The sequence below is a fragment of the Haliaeetus leucocephalus genome, unplaced genomic scaffold (assembly GCF_000737465.1).
Source record: "Haliaeetus leucocephalus isolate CR32 unplaced genomic scaffold, Haliaeetus_leucocephalus-4.0 Scaffold362, whole genome shotgun sequence".
Lineage (NCBI taxonomy): Eukaryota > Metazoa > Chordata > Aves > Accipitriformes > Accipitridae > Haliaeetus > Haliaeetus leucocephalus.
This window is the reverse complement of record NW_010972798.1, coordinates 2464634-2486585: the sequence shown is the minus strand read 5'-3', so window position 1 is coordinate 2486585 and position 21952 is coordinate 2464634. Positions and strand designations below refer to the sequence as shown.

Below are 21952 nucleotides of genomic sequence, written 5' to 3'. Positions count from 1 at the left end.
CCCCGCGCACCCCGGGGCGGGCGGCGGCGATGCGGGCCGCCTGGGTGCTGCTGGCGGCGTTGGCAGCCCTGTCCGCCTACTACGTGTACCTGCCGCTGCCCGGCACCGTGTCGGACCCCTGGAAGCTGATGCTGCTGGATGCCACCTTCAGGGCGGTGCAGCAGACGGTAAGGCGGCGCCCCGGCCCCGCCGGCGTTGCGCTCCCGGTGCCGGTGCCGGCTCTGGAGAGGCGAACGGACCCGGCCCGGTTCCCTGGGGGCCATCCGGAGAGCCGAGGCGCAGGGCAGCCCTTTTGTAGTTGGAGCCGAGGCGGGGGAGTCGCCAGCGTCCCCGCAGCGGGTTAGAGCCGGGGCCCGGCTCCGCCGTACCCCGGCTCCGCCGTACCCCGGCTCCGCCGTACCCCGGCTCCGTGACCGCACCCGGGAGGGGAGGACGGAACTGGGTTGGGGTGTAATGCTCTGCCCGCCCCGGGGAAAAGCAGCAGGCGCAGCTCCGGGCTGCTGGTGGTTTCGTCCCGATCAGTAAATCAAGCGTGCGCGGTGCGGTGAGGCTGGCAGCCAGGCTCGTCTTCTGGGTTTCACGGCGCGGATCTTGCTGGATGTGGTTTAGTCTGGTTTCCAACTTGCAGGCTTTTGGTGGGGAAAAAAACAACAAAAAAGAACTCATTCCGATACATTACGTACGCCTTAGGGAAGAAAGACTTAGGGAAACACTTTCAAATACTAAACTGCCTTGATTGGGAATTGTATTACTAAACAAACCTCTCTGAATGCTTGTTTTTGTCACGAGACACACGTGACAGTTATGTCACTTCATGATGTCTCCCTCATTTTCTGCCAGTGCTTATGCTGACATGAAACAGACCAAAGACCACAAACTTTCTGATAATGGCTTTAGCTGTGAACTTTATCTTCTTCTAGGATGATCTGATCTTTTACATGGGCTGATCAGTCATGGTCAGGCCTGATGTAAGGTACTGTTTATGTGCAAGTTGGTTGGTTTGGGGGTTTTTTGTTGCTGCTTTTTTTTTTTAATTTCCTAGCAGCATTTCAGTTTGGTTGGTTCTGAAATATACATAAACTTGTACTTGTGAGTGGATGAGAGCATCAGCATATTCAAAAAGGGATTAAATGAATTAATGGACAGAGGGCTCATAAACGGATACCAAGAGGACTAGATGGGAATGTACCTTCTATGTTCCTAATACAATAATTGCAGATGCTGGGAAGCATGAGGAAAGTGGACCACACAGTGTCCAGACTTGTGTATTCTGCCTGAATAGCTTCTCTGGCTGCCACTGTTGGAGATGGAGTCTGGGAGTAGATAGACCGCTCATCTGAGCCACTCGGGCATCCTCTCATGGTCCAAACGTATTGCTGAATCGAAGTGCATCTCTAGGATGAAAGGATAAAACCTGTTGGCTGGTATAGGATAAAACCTGTTTGCTTGCATACCCTCCCATATGTCTGCTATGAAAATTATGCAGACATGGCCTACAACAGCTTCATTCTTCAGTAAAATCTGTGGCTTGAAGTTCACTTGCTCCGTGTTGTTAACTCAAGTAACTGAACAGCAAGCGCTCAGCTTGACCAAATTCATTGGTAAGTACGGACAGAAGGGCCATGATGCCCCCAAAGCGTGCTGCCTGCAAAACACATCATAACAGTTCAGCCAGGAACGCGTGAATCAAGGCCATAACCTCTAGCTGAAGGAGACCTATCTTTAGAAAATCATATGACTGTGGCTATATATATGTATATTGCTCTTGGCTTATGTACACAGTCAGTTTGTTTATGTGGTATGTTGGGCACAGTCAGATGAACTCTGGTGCCTCTAGCTTGGAGGCTGAAGGATATCTCTTTTGGGATATTCTAGAGGTCATAATCCCAAGAGGAGTTGGCAGGACAGAGCCTGCCTTGGTAGCAGCTGGAGTAAACTGGCAGGCAGGGCTGAGGTGCCCACATCTGCCCCCGCTCTCTGGGGTGGGGAAGTCTCTGTTGGGGAGAAGTGGTAATTTTTTAGTTGTTTACATCTCTGGCCTTAGAAATACAAACATCTATAGTGAGAAAAATGACTAAACAAGTAACAGTTCCTGTAACGTAGCTTACAAACCAAAGGAAGAAACAAGCGAGTCTTACACAGAAGCATAAAAGAAGTGAGGCATTAGAGGTGCCCTGAATCACACAACAGGTAAGCCTTGGGACATTTGGCATTCGTTTCCAGAGAGAAAGAGAAGGTGCTTTCCAAGTGTTCAGAAGTCTTTCCAACATGAGAGACAGCACAATGTCAGGAATAAATGACTGTCATTAAGAAGGAACTGTGTGAACTGAAGCTAGGATTGTAAAAGTTGAGCTTGAGTATTTACTTTGTTAGACAGCTTTCGTGTGTGTATATAAAATAAAAGTGTATGTCCTTTTGTACAGCTCAGCTTCCCCTTTCTTCCTCTACCGGCTATTGCAAGACAAAATAGTTGTAACATTTCTCTAAGTGTGACCATTGAACTTTCACCCACTTCTGAATGTATTTTCAGCTTGCTATTTACTACTTTGCTTTCTAGTTTTGACAGCAGACAGAAGTACACTTCTGATTTTAAAATCACCAAAACATACTGCAATCCTTTTTCGAAGAGCATGAAACAAACTTCATGTGCTTCAAATACAATTGATTGGCTTTTGCTTGTTTTGAAATAGATTTGTGAAGACTGACGATTAAGCATGACAATTTCTTGTTAGGGATAATGTGTTTGTTTTCTCAGTGCATTAATAATCACTACCAATAAAACATAATAAGGTTGTCACTGGCTTTCAGTGTACAAATGATAAGGTTTTGCATTTCCATGTGGAGTATTGTCCCAGTCAGCTACAATTTTTTTTTTTTTTTTTACAAGCTTGGGACTGACTCAGTGTCCTGGCTTAGCTTGAGAAACTTCAACAAACATTCAAGTATAATCATGTGGTTAAAAAAATGCCTAATGCTCATAGGACAGTTTCTGTAAGTAGGTTTCAAAACATACTACAGAATGGGACCGATAATGTTACCCTAGTCCTAATTTGGGGGGAACAGAGATAGGAAGAGATGGAGTACCTTATCTGAGGTCACAAAAATTCCAGTAGCAGAGCTGGAAATTGCACTGGGTTTGCAGAGCCTTGTTCCTGCACCCTCTTTAATGACCTGTGCTGCCGCAGAATGAAAACAGAGAAACTTAGACTTTAATGATATTAATGAATTGATGTAAAAGTGCTTAACTGACAATGAGAGTAATTTGCCCCTCTCGCCTGTCTCAAAATGGGACATGGTAACATTTTTACAGATAACCATGATGTAACAAAATTTTAGATCAGAATTGAAAAACTATGTACGTAACTATGTATACGGTACATCAGAACTCTGCTTCACTGAAGTTTCGACAACCACATAAAAGTAATTATGGAATTGAGCCATAGATTAAAACATAAGTATTGTTTTACTTGGTGACTGTCAGGAAGTGTCTAAAGCAACATTTAATAATTCTGCTGTTTTGATTGCAGTCGATTGATACAGTTGTTTTTCACTTCTTCCCCTATTCACTCTCCCTTATGGACTAAAGAGAGCAGCATTTGTTTATTTAATAAGCCCTTTGAAATAAGTTATTTCTGAACACCACTCTCAAGATACTTGCTATTCTGGTGCATGGCAAGGAAGAAAGGATTTTTTTGAATGGGGACAACTGTTAGCAGAGGTTCGGAAGGACAAATGGGTTGGCATAGAGGCCATCAGATCGATGTATATGGAAAAAGGTAGGCAGCTGTACAGGAGAGAAAACTATCCCCATAGTTGTCCTCATCAGCCAAGCAATTCCATCATGCTTCTCTGCCGCTTACTTGCTTTTGGAATAAAATCTAGGGCCTGGGACATCAACATTCAGGAAAACAGTAATTAGTTCTTTCTAACACTTTAATATCTATCTACCCATTTATTTCAGAATATGTAACTTCTGGACAGTTGTAAATCATACCTGTAGCCAGCCAAGTAAGTTGTTGATGTTTTTGCATGGAAGAACACAGTCTTGGAATTGGTTTACAGTAAACCAAGTTCTTAGTTGCAGTGGGTAGGTCTCACAGCAGTGGTACCTGAGCAGAAACCAAACCACACTGGCAGTCCTAGTTGCAGTAACAGATAACTTTTCTCTCTATCTAGTATAAAAAGCAGAGCATCATGGGTGAATAGGTATATGCACAAAACCTTACATTAAAATGTAATCTAGTTTCTGCTTCTAATTAATAAACTGTAAAACAGTCATCTTGGTTTCTTTTCAGTTCTAAAGGAAATTCATAAAACTGAGAGCCCTTGTCTCTGAAGACTGTCTTTCTGTAACAGCATTAAAAATACGTATTCTTTACTGGACAATAGTGCACCTGCATTAAGAAATGGTTCTGTAAAATTAAAGAAAATAGACATTCACCTTTAAACAGGATAAACTGCCTGAAATGCACACAAACCAGTATGTTCTGCACACAGCTAAATGGGGAAATGACCCTGTTTATTTTCTGCTAATCTCTGTTATTGACTACGGACATTGTAGTTGGCATTTTGGGCTCTAATGTCATAGAAATGTGTTTTGCAAAGTGATGCCAGAATGGAGAATAGTATCTGCATCGTTTGAGGTAGGAAGTTTAGTCTTAGACAGTTCAGTTGCCTGGTTCCAGCATCATTACTCATTTGAGTCATGAGTGAGATTTGGCTCAGTCCCGAGTAGTGTTGTATGAAAAAAGAGCCTTAGCTGTTTGCTTAATTCCTGATCCTGCTGAGGCCTGAAAGGTCACGGCAGGACCTTGGGTCTGACCAGCTGCGAAGGCAGTAGAGGAAGCAGCTGATGGATTCGGCTTGGCTTCAGAGGCACGCTGCCTTTGTGTGCTCTCTGAATGTGACCTGTTGCAATAATTTCATGGCTAAAGGTCAGAGACACGAAGCTGCACAGTGTCAGCTATGGAAGTCATATGAGGACAAAGAATCCCAATGTGCTGGGTACTGTTAGAGGTTAATAGATATTAGCAACAGAAAAACTTTTGGGGGATTTTTTTTTGTTGTTGTTGTTATAATACAGAACACATGACTAATATGGAGTACAGGTCCATGAGAGAGGTAAGAATAACAGCAGGGAGCACTTGGGATTCTTCAGGAAACCACCAGCTGAGGAGCAAACAGAAGAATCCTAATAGTTTAGGGACAGGTATCAGTGATTAAAGGTGAAGTAATGGTGCCTCTCTAGAGCAGTACTTTGTTCATTCTGTCTGCCTTTTACCACAATCCTGACTCCTTTTTTCATTTATTGAGAACTTTCTCCTACATCAATTAAATCTTTCAAGATCTGGTACCCCTCACCAAAGAATTTACCAGAAGGAAAGTGGCAGTCTTGAACAGTTTAGTCTCTAGGGGGTCCCTGGGTTGTCCCTACCTGAAAACCCCTGTTATGGGGGTGTCCTGGTAAAAGAGAAGGAGATTGTGCCTGTAGCAGTTGCTTTGCCTGACTTGGAGAGCTGGGGAGTGTTACGGTGCGAGTGTAAATCACAGCGCTGCCAACGCAGCCATGGGTCATGGGGAGCCAACGGCCCCAAAATGAAAAGCTGCAATCAGAAATGAGCAATGGGTTGTCAGTAGGGCTCTGTAAGGTGTCCACAGTGGTTACTTGCTGAATTGGCTCAAACACCAGCAAAATACTCACTTTTGCCTCGCTAGCCTGTCTAACCCTCCTCTCCTGGGCTCCTCCTGCTCATCCAGCTCTGCCTTGCGTCCCAGCAGCTGAGCTCTCTTGGTGTGTGTTTCAGCCCATTACTCGGTCCAGCCCATAGTGCCATGAAGTTCACCAGCCACGTTTCCCCAGAGTTACCTGTTCAGAACATAAAAGTGTGTGTTCAGACGGATGCATAAAGCCAGTCATTGCATGGGAAAACTTGCAGCTGTGACCCGGACTGAGTGATGTGCCGTGCCTGTGGCTGGCACTGCAGTTCTGGGCTAATTGCCCACGGGGCTTTCATCTTTATACTAGCTTTTCTTTCTGTGAGCTTGTCTTTACTTTTTTTTCTGTAGTCTCTTAATTTCCCCCTTGTCCTTTTGCTTTCTCTTCCTTTTCACTAGGTTTTATTATTACAGCACTGTCTTGTCTCCCTTTTCACCAGAGAACATCGCTGTTTCTCTCTTCCCCATGCATGTACACACACACAGGTGTAGTTCCCAAATATATTTAAGTGCTATATTTGATAGCCTGCAACAGTCCTGCATGTTGTCACAGGAAGGGTGGTAATTTAAATCACACATACCAGCAAAGATCAAACCAATTATTGCTCACATGACGTGACCAGATACAGTTTTATAGTGGATTTAAGGCAATCCAACTGTGGACTTCTGCCAAAAGGGCTGGTCCCATCCTTTTCCCCACTCCCTTTTTCCTCCCTTGGGTTATCAGTAAGATGGTGACCTGGCTGAAGTTTAGTGTTGTTTTGCTGTTTTTGCTGGGTTCATGTTGAGCTGGCGCAGCAAGGTCGTGCTCTGAGGCTTTGCGTTTGTCAGTGCCAACACAGGAAAGGTGCCAGGGAAGCACAGCCAAGAGGATGGGCAGGTCTGCCCATTGCATGGCAACGTAGTCCTAGAAGACAGTTAGCCAACCATTAAACCCATCATCTTCTGCCAGTAGTTCTATTACAGAGTGATAAGATATATCTATTTTAAATACTTATTTATAGAGAAAAAATATATAGGAATTTTATTTGTAAGAACTTTGGACAAGACTAGCTCTTTGCCAGCAAAAAGTGCAATCCTGATGCCTTATGAATGACAACCAAATAGGCTGATTAGATAGATATACTTAGAAAGAATCTGTCTGATAAGTGCTTGGCGAAAAACCTGCCTATGCCTAACAAAAAAAAAAGTGGACTGTTGCTTTTGTGCCCTGATGTACAAAGCCTCTCTTCCAGATTTTTGTTTTTTGGATTCTTGGAAAGAGTGGTCTATTATAGGGGAAAAAAAAAGGCATGGAAGTGTGTAATTGAACCGCAGAGCACTGTGGCCACCTGCAGGTTAAGAACAGGGCAAAACACTTCTCAGTAAACAACACTAAGTAGCCTTGAAAATGAAACATTTCTGATTCCGGGGAACAGGTGGTAATCTCGCCTACAAAGAATGTGAACTAAAGTGAGAGAACAATAAAATGGGACGTATACTGCAGCACAGTCAGGTCAGGCTAAAAAAAAAAACAACAGAAAAGAAAACTACAGAAACGTTGTTATCCCTGGCAGTATTTCTAAAATTGCTTCCCAGTGGTTACCTTCCCTGGGAACCTCCATGGGGCACCAGGAGGATCAGATCTTTAGCTGGTTACATCAATGGCAGCCCAACAAATTGTATGCCAAGTTATTAACAGATGTATTGCTCTTCTGATTTCAAACTCAAACTGGGTTTTCCTGTGGGAATTTTTAAGTAATGGCGGGGAAAAAGCATGATCTGAAGTTCAGAGATACAAACAGCCATGTGAATTCACCATTTCTTCCCGCTGGGTGGATACTTTGTGTTTCTTCTCCCAGAGAAAAGCCTTGCAGTATAAAGAAATTATATTCCATCCAAAAAGCAGCAAACGTTTTAAAATTTGGATTCCCACCAAACTATCTCAGCAGGGTGACATTACCACAAGCTAAAGCAAGAAAAGAAAGTAATTTTTGTAAATTCTTGTTTTGGAAGTGGATTCTTCTCCCTGCTCGCATAGCAGCCCATTGTATTTGGCATAGATTTTGGGGGGCGAAATATCAAAGCTTGTCTCTTTTCTGCAGCAATCTGCAGTGGAAGTGGGGCTGTGCAGGGTCTTTTCTATACAGCACCTGACTGAAAGCCAGTATTTCTTTTTTTTTTTTTTTTTTTACATTCAAACTAATGGTGACAGATTAAGAAGTTACATGGAAGGAACTGGGGTTGTAGACCTCTCAGGAGACAGATCTTCTTTGGCATGGATGCTGCTGAATGCTTCAAAATTTGCTTTCCTCTGGCGGTGTGTGTGTTTGCCTCCGTTAGCCCTTCCTTTGCCATGAGCAGGCGCTCCTGGCAGAAAAGCTGAAACCTGGCCCTGAAAGTGGCTGTGAAAATGGTACTGCAGAAGTACTACTAAGAAACCCAAGTCAAGAAAATGAAATAGGTGTCCTTGTGAACAAATAGAAACCAGAAAGACATTCTGAAACTCTTATTTGCAAAATCCTGTCTGGCACGAGGAACCGGACTTGGCTTCCACTTAGTTTTTGTACAGGTTAATCTATGGCAACTATCCGTTCTTCACAACGTGAATGCAGTTAGACCGGTACCTGGGTGACCCCGCTCACTCTCAGGTGTCAGCATGTTTAATTTGTACTAGCAGGTTTGCACTGCAGTAGTGGCACTAGCAGAATTAAAACAGTAAAGCAGTTGTGTGTAGACAAGCCCCATGGCACCTAACAGTTCACCTTTTATTCCAAGTATTTGGTACCTGTAGGAAAAATAACAGGTCACAGCTGACAGTTTTCCTTATGGCAGTGGTCCTACAGGTGTACATTAGGTATATGTATTAATTTTACCTCCCAACTCCATTGCCTTGACTGAGAAAGTTTTACAAAAGGCTTAGCTGATTATCCTATTTCTAGCCTTCATCACTAGGATAGAGATAACCTTTGCAATAGGGGAAGACCCCCCCACTACTTTTTCTTTTTAACCGCCCGTCTGGACATCGTAGTCCCTGCAGTCCCTTTGGCTCACCCTTTGCCGTCCTTTCTGCACCATCTACGGAATGGGAACAAGTACGCACTACAAATAGTGTGCAGGTCATATATGGGGAGCAGGTCGTGACCATTTAGGCTGGATGAATGCCTTGAATCCCAGTACTGTCTGCTGAGAGAAACAGGTTTTTAATCTATTCAGGGCAAAGTTTAAAAAACATGAAAATAAAAATCCTGGATAGCCAAAGCGGATAAAATCTCTCTCTTCTTCTACCAATAAGGGCACAGAAAGCTCAGATCATTCTTCATTTTCATAGTGTTTTACCCCACAAAAAAAAGTAACATGCTTTAGTCTCTGGGGTTGGGGAAAAAAAAATCACTGACCTGGCATGGTTCTTGGATAGTGTTTCAGATCCCTCCCAATTCAGCAGGTAAATACAGGACAAGCCAATAAACAACCATTATGTTCCTTTAAGACCATTCCTGTTTTCAAATTTCTTTGCAATCCTTGAGAACTTTCTCAATTTCAAAGTGGAAAGACTTATGCTTTGGGGTGGAACAAGAGAAAGACTTTGCATTTTTGATACCTTACCACCACAGACATTTTGCCTGTGTAGTATTGCCCTCTGTGGGCCCCAGTCTGAGGAGCTTCCCAAGTCCCATAGTGGAGCGTGCTGGTGATTTTCATCTCCTTTCGGAGGTGGCTTTCAAAGGCAAGGATCAGAGTGCTCATTCACGGTTGTCTTGATCCACGTAGTGCTCGTGGTTTGATTTATTTTGACAACAAAGACTCTTTAATGGACAGGGTTTTGTTTCAATGCAGCTTTAAAAGCATTAGAGGTCTTTGATAATCATTCATTTTCGGGCAAATATTCTAAGAATCTGTATTTGTTTTCGTACAGGACCTGCCTTTGAAGACAGTTGCATTAAACATCAATGCAGTATCGTATGATGCGCTCTGAAGTAACAGGAATAATCTTTTTTCTTTTTTTTTTTTTTTTCCTCCTAGTGTCACCTGATTCACTATCTAAGACTCAGCCATCACTTGATAGTTCTGAATTATTTGATATGTACCTTTGACAAGCTGAAGTCTGTCTCCTCCGAAGACATTAACATCACGGATGCTGTTTTTGACGGTGTGGAAGTCAGAGTGTTTGAACCTCCTGCAAAGGGAGATGAAAGGCTCAAGCGCAGCGTTGTTTACATCCATGGAGGGGGCTGGGCCCTGGCAAGTGCAAGTATGTGTCTGCCAGTAATTAAATAGGATTCTGGTCTGGTTTTCTCCTAGCAGGAGAAGCCAAAAGCCGTTATGCCTGCCAGGGATGACAATCCTGCTAAGACGTACCTGAATTCAGTAGAAACTGTCTCCGCTCTGGTAGATCGGCTCTAAGGAGGGAGGGGGAAAAATACTGTCAACGCACAGCAAAAACACATATCTTATCTGCACATGAGCTGTAAAAGGAGCAAAAGGCTAATTTTGTTACATCCTGAGAGGACAAAACAGCTTACTGTTTAAATTCCTGGGAGTCCTGGATGGGCTTTTTGGGCCAGCCCCCGTTTTCTGTGGTCATGTGCAAAAGTCGATCCTTGGTGATGAGGATCCAGTGACTAGGTATAAGGGGCTTGCCCCATTTTCACAGAGTAATTAGCAGAAGAGTGAGCTGAACAACACTGCAGGTAACAGCATTGCTAGTGTTTGGCTCTTAATTAACACATACTTGGGAATACATGCTGCTGATTGCAGACAACAGGCGGTGTGATGAAGGAAATGGGTAGAGGCGAGTTACCGTCCCATGGTCTGGTCCCCTCCCTTGGGGGACCACTGCCACCACTAGCAGAAATTACCTTGAAAATTAATGCTATTTACTCCAATTAACTTGGAAGCCACAAACAGGATCAGAGAAAGTAAGGTGTAGCTATAGACAACGATAAGCTAACCACTGATCTTTCCATGTCGTACAGGAGGAGGAAAGCCTTGGGAGGAGGAAGGGCGTGCGGTTCTCATGGCTGCTCCGAGATCCAGACCCGATAGCAGTTTTCCCCCTTTTCCTTCCCCATTGCTACTGTGACATCATGAAGTCCATACAGCCCTGATGCATTCTGTGGCTTCATCTATAGAAAAAGAACATTAATGGGGTTTTCTGAAATGTTCCAAAACAAAGACTGTATTGATTGCATTTGGACTATGCATGTATAAGTCACTTAGACCGTGATTCAAGTGAGATTTAGGTTCCTAAATAGCTTTAAAATCTGTGCCTTTGGAAATCCCAGTCTTTTTGTCCTGCAATCCTTATAGCAGTCAAAAATTTTGCTCCTTTTTCTACAGAGGAATTGTGCTTTGAGCTGGGTTTTCTTAGGCCTGCCTAAGGGATGTTTGTTAGCGTCTTGCCCACGTCATTTGTTCTGTAACAGTTTGCGTATGACTCTTGTTGTGCAAAAAGTTTATACTAAATTACTGCATTTTGTCTGGATGACTATAATTCAGCTATGTCAGATGCTATCCTCAAGTCCAAGATGCAGAAGTTAATGGCACAAATGTTACAGCTAAATATTAAATTCTAAAACTAGATACTTTAGAAAACGCTTGGAGTCTTAGTATATTTTATAGTACCGGAAACCAACGATTAAGTAACTGGAAGGGAATAAAATTAAAGAAAATCAGTCCATTGATAAACAGGATAGCTGTGATTAATCCTCCCTTAAATGAGTAGTTCAGTTGACGTTAATAGGGCAACTCATTCGAAACTGAGCAATACATGCTATAACAAAATGAACAACAAGCAGTGACTCATACAGTGATAACTGTCTCTGGATGCTAATGTCCTCAAGCCACTGGGTACCTTAAATTTTGCCCAACTGAGAGAATTGTGATAGGTGGATGAAATGACATGCCCCAAGTCACCAAGAAACAGACAAGAAAGAAAGCATTAGACTGCAGGACTTCTCAAGGCGTGAATTTTGTTCCTTCTGCTACAATATGTATTTGGCACTTTATCTATTGCAAGCTGATCTCATTTACTTTGCTTATATTTGCATCATATGTTTGTATTTTCTAAGAAGGCTTACATACACCTTTGTGAATATTGACATAAGTGGATTCTTACATCCCTAACACCATGTCCTTTCGTTCCAGGAACAAGCCTTTATAACAATCTCTGCAGAATCATGGCTGAATCTCTCAATGCTGTAGTTGTCTCAGTTGAGTGAGTAATCTAAAACTGATAGAGTAATTTTAAGGTATTAGAAGTACCTAACAGAGTTCTTCTAGCTGTTCCCTTGTTACTGGCTTGTGTATAAGGCTTTAACTTGGACGATAACTCTTTACTGGTCTGATATTTTTACCCTTTTAAAATTACAATAAATTGGAACGGTATCAAAAATTCATTTGGGTTTCTAATTATTTTAGAGGTCATTTTAGAAGGCAGAAATGTGGGAAAAGAGAGTAGCACTTAATTCAGTTGGACGAATACTACAATGCAAATTTTAGTGCATCTTGCAATTGTATCTACATGTAAGGAGTGCAGCTAAACCCTGAGATTACTCAAGGGCCAAGTTATGATTCAGTAAATACTTGTGAACTTTAAAAACAGTCAAACAAAAAACCCAAACGCATTTGGACATGATATATACCTGAAGGAAGGCTGAACCACATCACTATGCCTCCTCACGTAGTAAGAGGGACTTTCTCATCCTCAGTGGCCACTCCCACTTCTGCAAGGTTTATTTTTATATCTATATATATATCTAAAAAATTATATCTATAATATTAAAATACATATATTAACCCCCCCAAAGTCTGTCTGTAAACCACAGCTTCTAAGTTATATTGAGCAAGGGTCAAATTATCAAATCGTTTTATCCCTGCTCATTAAGCAGAATACACTGTGGAGTCTGGCAGTTTCCTGCTGCTCTCTCAATCTCCCACTGTTCCAGTCATCTCATTTAAGCCTTGTACTCCAGTCAAGAGCAGAGGACTGCCAGGGTGCCAGACAACAGAGGAGCAGGGCTGCTTTTTTAACCCGCTGAACAATTCAAGGTAAACAAACCTCTCAACTAGCTAACTGCATTACCTAGATGACTCCAACTTGATTGGTACTTTTCTCATCCGTATTGTCAATATTTTCTTGTGCAAACCCAATTACTTGATGCAAGTACTCAAGTTTCCCACCTGCAGTTGATTACATACCAAGCTCTGTGATCTAATTGCAACTTAATTATATGGAGTTGATGTTACTTATTCAATCCTCAAAGTGTACTTTAAAGGGTAGCTTTTTTTTTTCCACTACCTTGTTGTTTATTAGCAGAAACAATGAAAAGTAAAAAGGCAGCTGTTGGTTATTCTAGGCGAGCAGCTATCATAGGATTGAAAAGTTCCTTATTATTCTTTTTCTGATTTATGGTGGTATAATTCTGCCTGTTTCTCTGAGTTATTGTTTACCTCTTCTCCTTAGCCATTATATCTTTCAGTCAAGGTGTTTGTACTCAACTAGTGAAGACTGATTAGATTTCTCATTGGTTTAATTGCACGTCTCACTTTCATGATATATGCACAGTCTGTTATCCAGTTTTGCAAGGAGTTCCCAAAGGACTCTTTCATATTCCTTTGCAGTTGATGCAATATATAGACTGCTTTCTGAAAGTAGGTCAAAGGTAGATTTTGAAACACTTTTTGTGTAAACCTAAGTTTAAAATTTATTCTGCATATGAAACTTTTTTTAGCTTAGATTGTGAAGAAAATGTTTTGAATCAAAAAACTGGATTTTGTTTTGCTCATTTCGCTTGGCTCTACTGAGAATATGTAAAATCTGTTGATTGAAAAGCTACAAACAGAAGACATGCTTTGTACCATAAGGCCTAGTAAGAACTCTTACATTACGAATTATTCAGTAAACATGAACAGACTTCTCCTGCACTGTTATTAAGAAACTGAGAAAATCCCATGGATGGGACTCAGCTGCTGACTGTTTCTGGGCAGATCGTTTGCTCTCTGTGCCTCAGTTTCTCCACCTGTGCAATGGGTATATTCCTGCGCTGCTCTTCAGTGAAGGAGAGGATTTACTGAATCTGTTGCATTGGAGCAAATTGGTATTCACTTCTTGGCTATTGTTCATTTCATGGCATGGAGGTATAGCAAGGTTCATTCTCTCCTGAGCATAGGTAAAAATTTGGGAAACAGAACTGCTTAGGTGTTTGGCTTGGTGGAATCTGTTGGGCGTATATGATTTACTGTCCCTCATACTAGTTAAGGTGGGGATTTGGGTCAACACCAGCCTGATTGTCATGACTCCCTTGCCAAGGGTGTTTTAAATATTCATTCATTTTTATAATGTATGATTAAATCCTCTATTGGGAAATCCTAGGAAAGTGCTGCACAATTTTATACTATCTTGGTATTATTCATATCTAGTAGGTTTGTATTAATCTTTCAAAATTAGAGCATTAATTATAAGATTAAGTCTTACATAAGTATTACACACCTCCTATTTTTCCCATAATATTTATCCTAATAAAATAGTTATATGCCATTGTTGTGGTTTAACCCCAGCCAGCAACTAAGCACCACGCAGCCGCTCACTCACTCCCCCCCCCATCCAGTGGGATGGGGGAGAAAATCAGGAGAAGAAGTAAAACTCCTGGGTTGAGATAAGAACGGTTTAATAGAGCAGAAAAGAAGAAACTAATAATGATAATGATAACACTAATAAAATGACAACAGTAGTAATAAAAGGATTGGAATGTACAAATGATGCGCAGGGCAATTGCTCACCACCCGCCGACCGACACCCAGCCAGTCCCCGAGCGGCGAATCCCTGCCCCCCCACTTCCCAGTTCCTAAACTAGATGGGACGTCCCATGGTATGGAATACACCGTTGGCCGGTTTGGGTCAGGTGCCCTGGCTGGTCATGAGAAGCTGAGAAATCCTTGACTGTAGTCTAAACACTACTGAGCAACAACTGAAAACATCAGTGTTATCAACATTCTTCACATACTGAACTCAAAACACAGCACTGTACCAGCTACTAGGAAGACAGTTAACTCTATCCCAGCTGAAACCAGGACAGCCATTAAGGAAATACCTGATATCACCTGTTAATCCTGAAAGAGAGGTGCATTGACGGTAATAATTGTCTCTCATCTCTTTTCTTCGTAGATACAGGCTGGTACCAGAGGTGTGCTTCCCTGAGCAATTCCACGATGCTCTCCGTGCTACTAAGCATTTTTTGCAGCCTGATGTCTTAGCTGAGTATTCAGTTGACCCAAGTCGAATTGCAATTTCTGGCGACAGTGCAGGAGGAAATTTGGCAGCTGCTGTGTGTCAGCAGGTAACATCCAGCGTCTGTTATGTATTACGTTACGACAAACCCTAATTCAGTGATGCATATAGGCTGACAGACTCTTTGTGCTTCACCATCACAAGGTGATGTGCCAACCCTAAAGACAGAATGGTGGGAAGCCAGCATCTAGTCACTTTACAGAAGAAAAATGAGTCAATCGGAGTATGAATCACATAGCTTGAAATGTCTTACTACAGTTAAGAGTTGTTATGGGCCAGATTTTAAGAGCAAGTAGCTAAATGACTTTTTTTTACCCCTTGTGTTGGCGAATTCTTTATTTTTCTAAGTAGGTAACTAGCTACATGCGTAATTTATCAATTTAGCTCCCTGGTTTTAGATGCTTGTCTCTGAAAATATGTTTTTATTTCTTTCAGATACAAATGAAGGACAAAAAAATACAATAAAGGAAGCTTAATTCTTCTGTTAAATTGTCTTCCTGTAACATTTTGCAATTTTAAGGAAATTTCTTTTGTGTATCTGCAGTTTAAATGTAATCTGAATTTAATCTAGCAAAGATTTTAAAGGCAGCCTGGGGCAAGTAATAATATTTTTCATGGTTGAGTGAAATATTATTATTAGCTTTTTTGTACTGCCATAACCATTGGTGATAAGAAAGCAGATACCATGTCCAGACAACTAATTATCGTGACAACCTTGCAATATTGAATTAGGGTGACAAAATTAATAAGAGACAATTACATGAAAAGTTTCAATATTGAGGACTGATAAACATGATAGCACCATGTTTTGGAAAAATCATTCCTAATTTATTTTCCTGATGCATAATTCTTTTTAAACAAGATGAGATATGCTAGAGAACCCTGTATCTTGTGTAGAAGATGAAGCAAAACAAGTGTTTGCTGATTCTTCCAGGAAAAGGATTAGGGGGCACCAAATGTATAATTGGTAGGCTCAAATCAAATGCAGATGGCAGTGTCAGGTCAAACACAGAGAGGTGCTTCTGCACATGGTCAGCCTTTGCTAGAGAAAACTGTGGATGCCAACAATTTGTATATGCTAAAAAAACAATCGGATAAATTCATGGAAGAAAAATCCATGAAGAGCTGTTAAAGGCAAGAATAGCTCCTTTGATTCAGGAAGTCCTTCAGTTGCCAATTCTTAAACTGGGCACTGTGTTATGGAAGTGCTTTTTTTTTCTTCTTGCACCCTTCAATAAACTTCTGCCACTGCTTTCTGTTGGAGACAGGATACTGGGTCTACCTGAATGGCCATCCTTATAAGAGAAGAAAAAGATCAGGTTGCTAATATTTCAGACAAAAGAGCAACATTATCTGCATAAGAGCAGAATTCATCCTAAAAATTGTCAAAGGAATGGTTGCTTGTATGAAGTTCTAGGTTGATACTGTAATGTTTATTTTCTTTATAATCCCAATTCTATCTTGTATTTTTCCCACAGCTTAGCAAAGATGAGCATTTGACCATCAGACCGAAACTACAGGCCTTAATTTATCCAGTCCTCCAGGCATTTGACTTCAATACACCTTCTTATCAGCAGAACATGAATATGCCCGTTCTGCCTCGTTATGTCATGATCAACTATTGGATAGATTATTTCAATGGTAATTACGACTTTGCTCACTCACTACTGATTAACAACCACACTGCTCTTGACGTTGGCCAAGCTCTCTCTTTCAGAGGACGTCTGAACTGGACATCTCTACTGCCTTCATCGTTCAAAAAGAACTACAAGCCTGTAATACAAACCACAGGCAAGGCTGAAATCATCCAGGAGATACCGGCGCTGCTTGACGTACGAGCAGTCCCCCTCCTTGCAGAAAATGAAACTCTGCAGCTGCAGCCAAAGACTTACATCCTGACCTGTGAGAATGATGTCCTGCGAGACGACGGGGTGATGTACGCCAAGCGCTTGGAGAACGCCGGCGTGGAAGTCACGCTTGATCACTTCGATGACTGCTTTCATGGCTGTATGATATTCACCATTTGGCCTACTGATTTCTCTGCAGGCATTCAGACCAGAAACAGCTATATAAAATGGCTGGATGAAAACCTCTGAAGAGAGAGTCTCTCTAGAAGACACAAGGTGCTCAGCTCTGGTGTCTGTTCTTGCTAAAAAGCCCACAATGAAAAAGTGCACTTTTCCAAATTCTGACTTTATCCGTTCTGCTGCAGCTGCTGGAGGTTATAGACCACTAACTACCGCATTCACTAGCTCAATTGGCCTTCTCCAGCAAAGTATTTTGAGAAATACTTTTTCAAACTTTGATTTGTTTTCCCCTTCTTTCAGCTGACAATTGCCAAACATAAACAAATGTTGAGCAGGGAGATCAGCATTCCTGTAGCATTCTTAACTGCCTGCAACTTTCCAAGCTTTGACTCTTGATTAGGTACAAAGGCCACAATTTTCAAATGGTGTGAAGTAAAGGCAAACACCTACATCTATGTCTGAATATGTAAGAACGGGAGCTAGTTTTCAACAGTGGTGAGCACTTGATGTCAAAGAAAGTGTGAACACTCTCTTCTTTGACAGCAGAGCTGTGCATTTGAATGTCAAGCATGGATTTAGGTGTTGGCTTTTAGGCATATAGACAAATGGCTCGTTTGAATTTAAAAAAAAAAAAAAAGCTCTTCTAGGCAGTTAAGATGATGCTAGACAAGTCTCTTAGCCAAACATGTAATTCAGCTTTGGAATTTGGTCTATGTTGCCTTTTAGTTATTTATATTTTATAAAAGCACAGGACTAATATATTTTCAATAAAAAGTATTACAGCATACATACAAATATCTAGGATAAAATATTATGTGTAGCAGCAGAATCCAGGTTGCTTATGTGAGTGAACTTCAAAGCTGACTACTTATTTGGCTAAAGAATGTGACTTCATGTGTGTTTAAAGCCTCAGTTTTATGACCTCCTTACAGAAAACACTGAGCTTACTAAAAATAATCTGCTGTATGGTTTGCACTAATGTTTGTAATTAATAGTAGAAGTTTTTGTTCATTGACTTTTCTTTTGTGCTTGTAGTGTTCATTTTATTTCATGCTTCCTGGAGGGAGTGAAGCAAGCAAACAGAAGTGGGGTCTAATCTATATGGAAGATTTAAATCTGAGCTTTGCAGCTAAACTTTGTCTTGTAGACTGACCCAAAACACTAGGTAAGATGATCTTGCTATTGTGCAACAAATCTCTACAGTTTGAGCCAGACTGTAAAATTTGGACAAGCAGAATGGGGAATGAAACCACTTGGGACAGCGTATATTGTCCAGGATGCTTACAGCTTGCAGAAATGAAGGTTGGGTCAAAAGGCTGGTGTTTCTAGGCAAAGAGGAGAGAGTGGCTGACCCGTGACTAAACTAGTGGATTAAATTCATCCTCAGCTTTACCACAGACTTCCTGTGGGACCCCAGGAGAACAACTTAATCTCCTTATGCCTCACTTTCTTTTTCTGCAAGAGAGGGAGTAGTAATTTCCTACCTCACAAAGGAGTTGTGAAGCTGAATTGGCAGGTGTGGGTGAAGCACACAGATGTGACGGTGACTGGCAGGCACTGAACAGATCCCGTACCTTTTGACTTTCCATCCTTCTCTAATAGCTGGCTCTGAGCAGCCTGCCCTGTGACGAGTGGTGCAGCTAGGCTGCGGGTCCTCCCGGGCAGTTCACTCATCTCTGTCCTGGCTCCTGTGAAAATACCGTAAGGTGAGGCTTCCTGACTGCTGGGAGATAATGGCAAAGGCAATTTCATTAGAATGTTTCTTACGGCAGGATTCTGAAAAGTTCTTTAAAAAAAAAAAAAAAAAGGTACTGGTAGATCAAACTGCCTTATGTCATTTAAAATATATACAGACCAGTCTACTTTCACTGGTATTTAAATTAAATAAGAGAATGGCTTTACTGAAACGTTGCTTCCTAGAAACATCAGGAAGTTAATGTGGTTGTATGTATTAAGAAAAGCTATTAATGAGAGAAGGCCTCGATGTAGGCTCAGTCATGCACGCTGAAACTCATTTCGGGGCATAGGTTCACACGGAGGTCACAAGGCAAAGCTTTTTCAACAGTGGCTCAGATTCTTTTTCCATTTAGATTGTTACAAAGACTTGGTGGAGTTAGAGCAGCCGAGTGACAATCTGAATCAGAATAAAATTTGGCCAAGATATCCAATTAACACTGCAGAAGAATTCAAACTTTTTTCTAGATTTAAACCCTCTTTTCTCCTTTCCCCTATAAACACAACTTCAGTAGATATAATTTACACTTAACAGACAGCAACCAAAGTTATGTCCATTCGAAAGGCAGATTACTAATCTTGAAGAAGGGTCTGCTCCAGCATCCTTTCCACTGTATGGAGGCGGCTCCGTTTACTTGACTTTAGACCACGACTTAGAGCCTCAAAAAATATCGTTACACTGAGTTGTAACAACAGGCTTCTTCTGGCTTTTCCACTTAATGAGTAGACCCATGTCAGAAAAGATGTAACTTATATCCACCTGCTGTCATTAAAAGATAGTAGTAACTGTAGTACTGGAAAAAAAAGTGGTTAATATTCCTATAAATTCTGTAATTATTAAGTTTGCCTGAGAGCTGTCTGCAAAGCTTTAGATCAGCATTTGTTTATAGCTAAGTTATAAATATCTGCTATGAAGCTATAATATAATTGCTGCTGGGTTTTTTAACTGAAATGAAATGGAGAGCTGGAATATATATATTCATGGAGTTGGTTGTAAATTTCCTTCACGCACTGAAGCACATTAAAGTCTTGGCACAAGAAATGGTAGTAAGTATATAACTGGACTGAATGTGTTTACTAAGTCATCACCGGTTTGATGCGACATCCAAGATCACAGCACAACTTGGATGTGATGTTACAGTATTAACTAGTTCTGTCAGAATATCTTGACTACTTTTATCATGCAGCTATATGGTTTAAGTACGTGATAGCTGCAAAGATACATGATGGATCCTATAACATATAAAAAGAGGTCTGAGCTCCAGCTATAAAAAGACCTTTTAGTATATAGCTGCGCAACACACCTGATCAAAATTCAGTGTAAACCTTGAAGTAAGTGTCAGTCTAAACTCAGCTTTCCTCCTACTTTGCTTTGTTCTCCTTGCCTGCAGTCCCTGTGCCCAAAGTTGAAAGTTGAGGGTTGTGGCCAGCTGAGCTGCTGCAAGCTCCCAGAAACCGAGCGCTATCTCAGCTGAGAGCTCAATGGGGGCTGGCAGGCATGGAAAGCTGATGCCTGCTAGGAAGAGATTAAGATTAATGCACGTTACAACACCTCAATTTGTTCATGTGTTTACTCCTACGTCTCCTGAAGTGTTTCCTCAGGCGTACCTAGCACCTTCATTCCTTGGTTATTTCACAATGCAGTTTAGGGCACTGTACACGTTGTAGGATCTGAGCAAGTATTTGTAACAATATTTTACCTGTGCTTAGTAAAAGTCAGTCTTCTCAAAGAAGAGTATAAGTTTGTCTACTTCTCTTTTCATGAAATCAACGAGTATGGCTAGCTACTTTTTGTAGATAGCTTTTTCCCCCCTCCTACAATTAGATTTCATCTATCCATTGCAAGAATATCTTGTTCCTAATGGCTGTCAAAATATTCAAATGTAAGCTTTAAAACAAACAAACAAAAAAACCCAAACTCACATAACAGCACCTATAGTCATTTGTATCCTACTTTCATAGACCTGTGAACTGTAATAGCAGGTCTCCAGTACTTTGGCGAATATTTACAGAAATAAATGGAGGTTTTTGTCTCTCTAGCTTAGGACCTCTTAAAGGATGGGTGGTCAGCATTTCTAATAGCCCAAACCCATTTAAAGATGTTTCATGATGCGTAAAAATCACAAGTGAGTTGAATTTTCTAACCTTCATGTAAGTAATTCCAAAATTGCATCCCTAGCCAAAGCAGAAAGGCCATTGTGGGTTTCAAGCCCTACAAACTAAAAAGAAATGCTTTATCTTTAAAACATTCTTTTATAGTGTTTGGGCCTCTATATTTTTTTAATCTCTTACCAAACTTTATTAGAAACTTTTTCAAATAAAAATACTAGAAGTAGATTAAGCTGTGTTAAACCTTTTAAGCTGCTATGATGTGTAACAGTGATGATGTTAAAAAAAACAAAACCAGCTGGTTTAATGTTACCTTATTTATGATGTTCAACATACTTGATGTGAACGCGTTCAATATCTTATGCTTGACCATTTTTTGCTTTTTTCCCAGTGCAGGGGAAAGATCTTGTAAGATCTGATTACCAAGTGTGATTGAGATGTGCTATCAAAATGAAGAACAAATAAATAAAGTGAAATATATCTGTGATTTTTTTTTTTTCCCTAGGACCACTGATTTTATTTTCTGATGCACAACATTTCCAGTTTGAGTTTTCACATAGCAGAGGACAGTGAAACAGAATGGGAGACCTCAGCATTTCTGAAGAAATGCTGAACCAAAGCCAAAGTGGTTGTTTTCAAGGCAGGAAACCTTTCCTGTGTGTCTGTGGGCTGCGAAGGTGACCTCCTCTTACTTCATTTCTGCCAAATGATTAATGGTGACCACATCTGCTGGTGTTGAATAGTGGACAATACCTGCACTAGTGCTATTCTTTTCTTTCAAAATAGACAGCAGAGCTCCTGTTCTCCATTCTGATCTATAAACGCATTTTTTTATATGTTTATAGATTATGTATACGTTTGAAATCTGTTTTAGCCAGTGGAAGTCCTAGTTCCATTTTCATTCCCATTTGCCTTCCTTTCACATTCTTTCTTTCTGAACTGTTAGCAATTTTCTTCCCCTGCTCTCTCATTCATTAATGGTCATAGCAGCATTACTTTTGAAATACCCTAATGTGGGAGCTGTTTGCCATTTTGTCCAGCAGGGTCCTGCGACTTTCACAGAATATAAAGCTTTCCTCCTGCTGAAAAAAGTGCTGGG

The 21952-nt window shown here is 41.1% G+C and overlaps 1 protein-coding gene across 1 annotated transcript; it reads left to right on the top strand.

The window, feature by feature from the left end:
• Positions 1 to 28: 28 nt before the first annotated feature.
• Positions 29 to 18817, top strand: NCEH1 (neutral cholesterol ester hydrolase 1). The gene is made up of 5 exons (XM_010572904.1): positions 29 to 167; positions 9718 to 9946; positions 11842 to 11911; positions 14861 to 15032; positions 16462 to 18817. Exons 1-5 carry the CDS (start codon positions 30 to 32, stop codon positions 17077 to 17079), a joined length of 1227 nt encoding a protein of 408 aa, XP_010571206.1. The 5' UTR covers position 29; the 3' UTR covers positions 17080 to 18817.
• The last annotated feature ends 3135 nt before the right edge of the window (positions 18818 to 21952 follow it).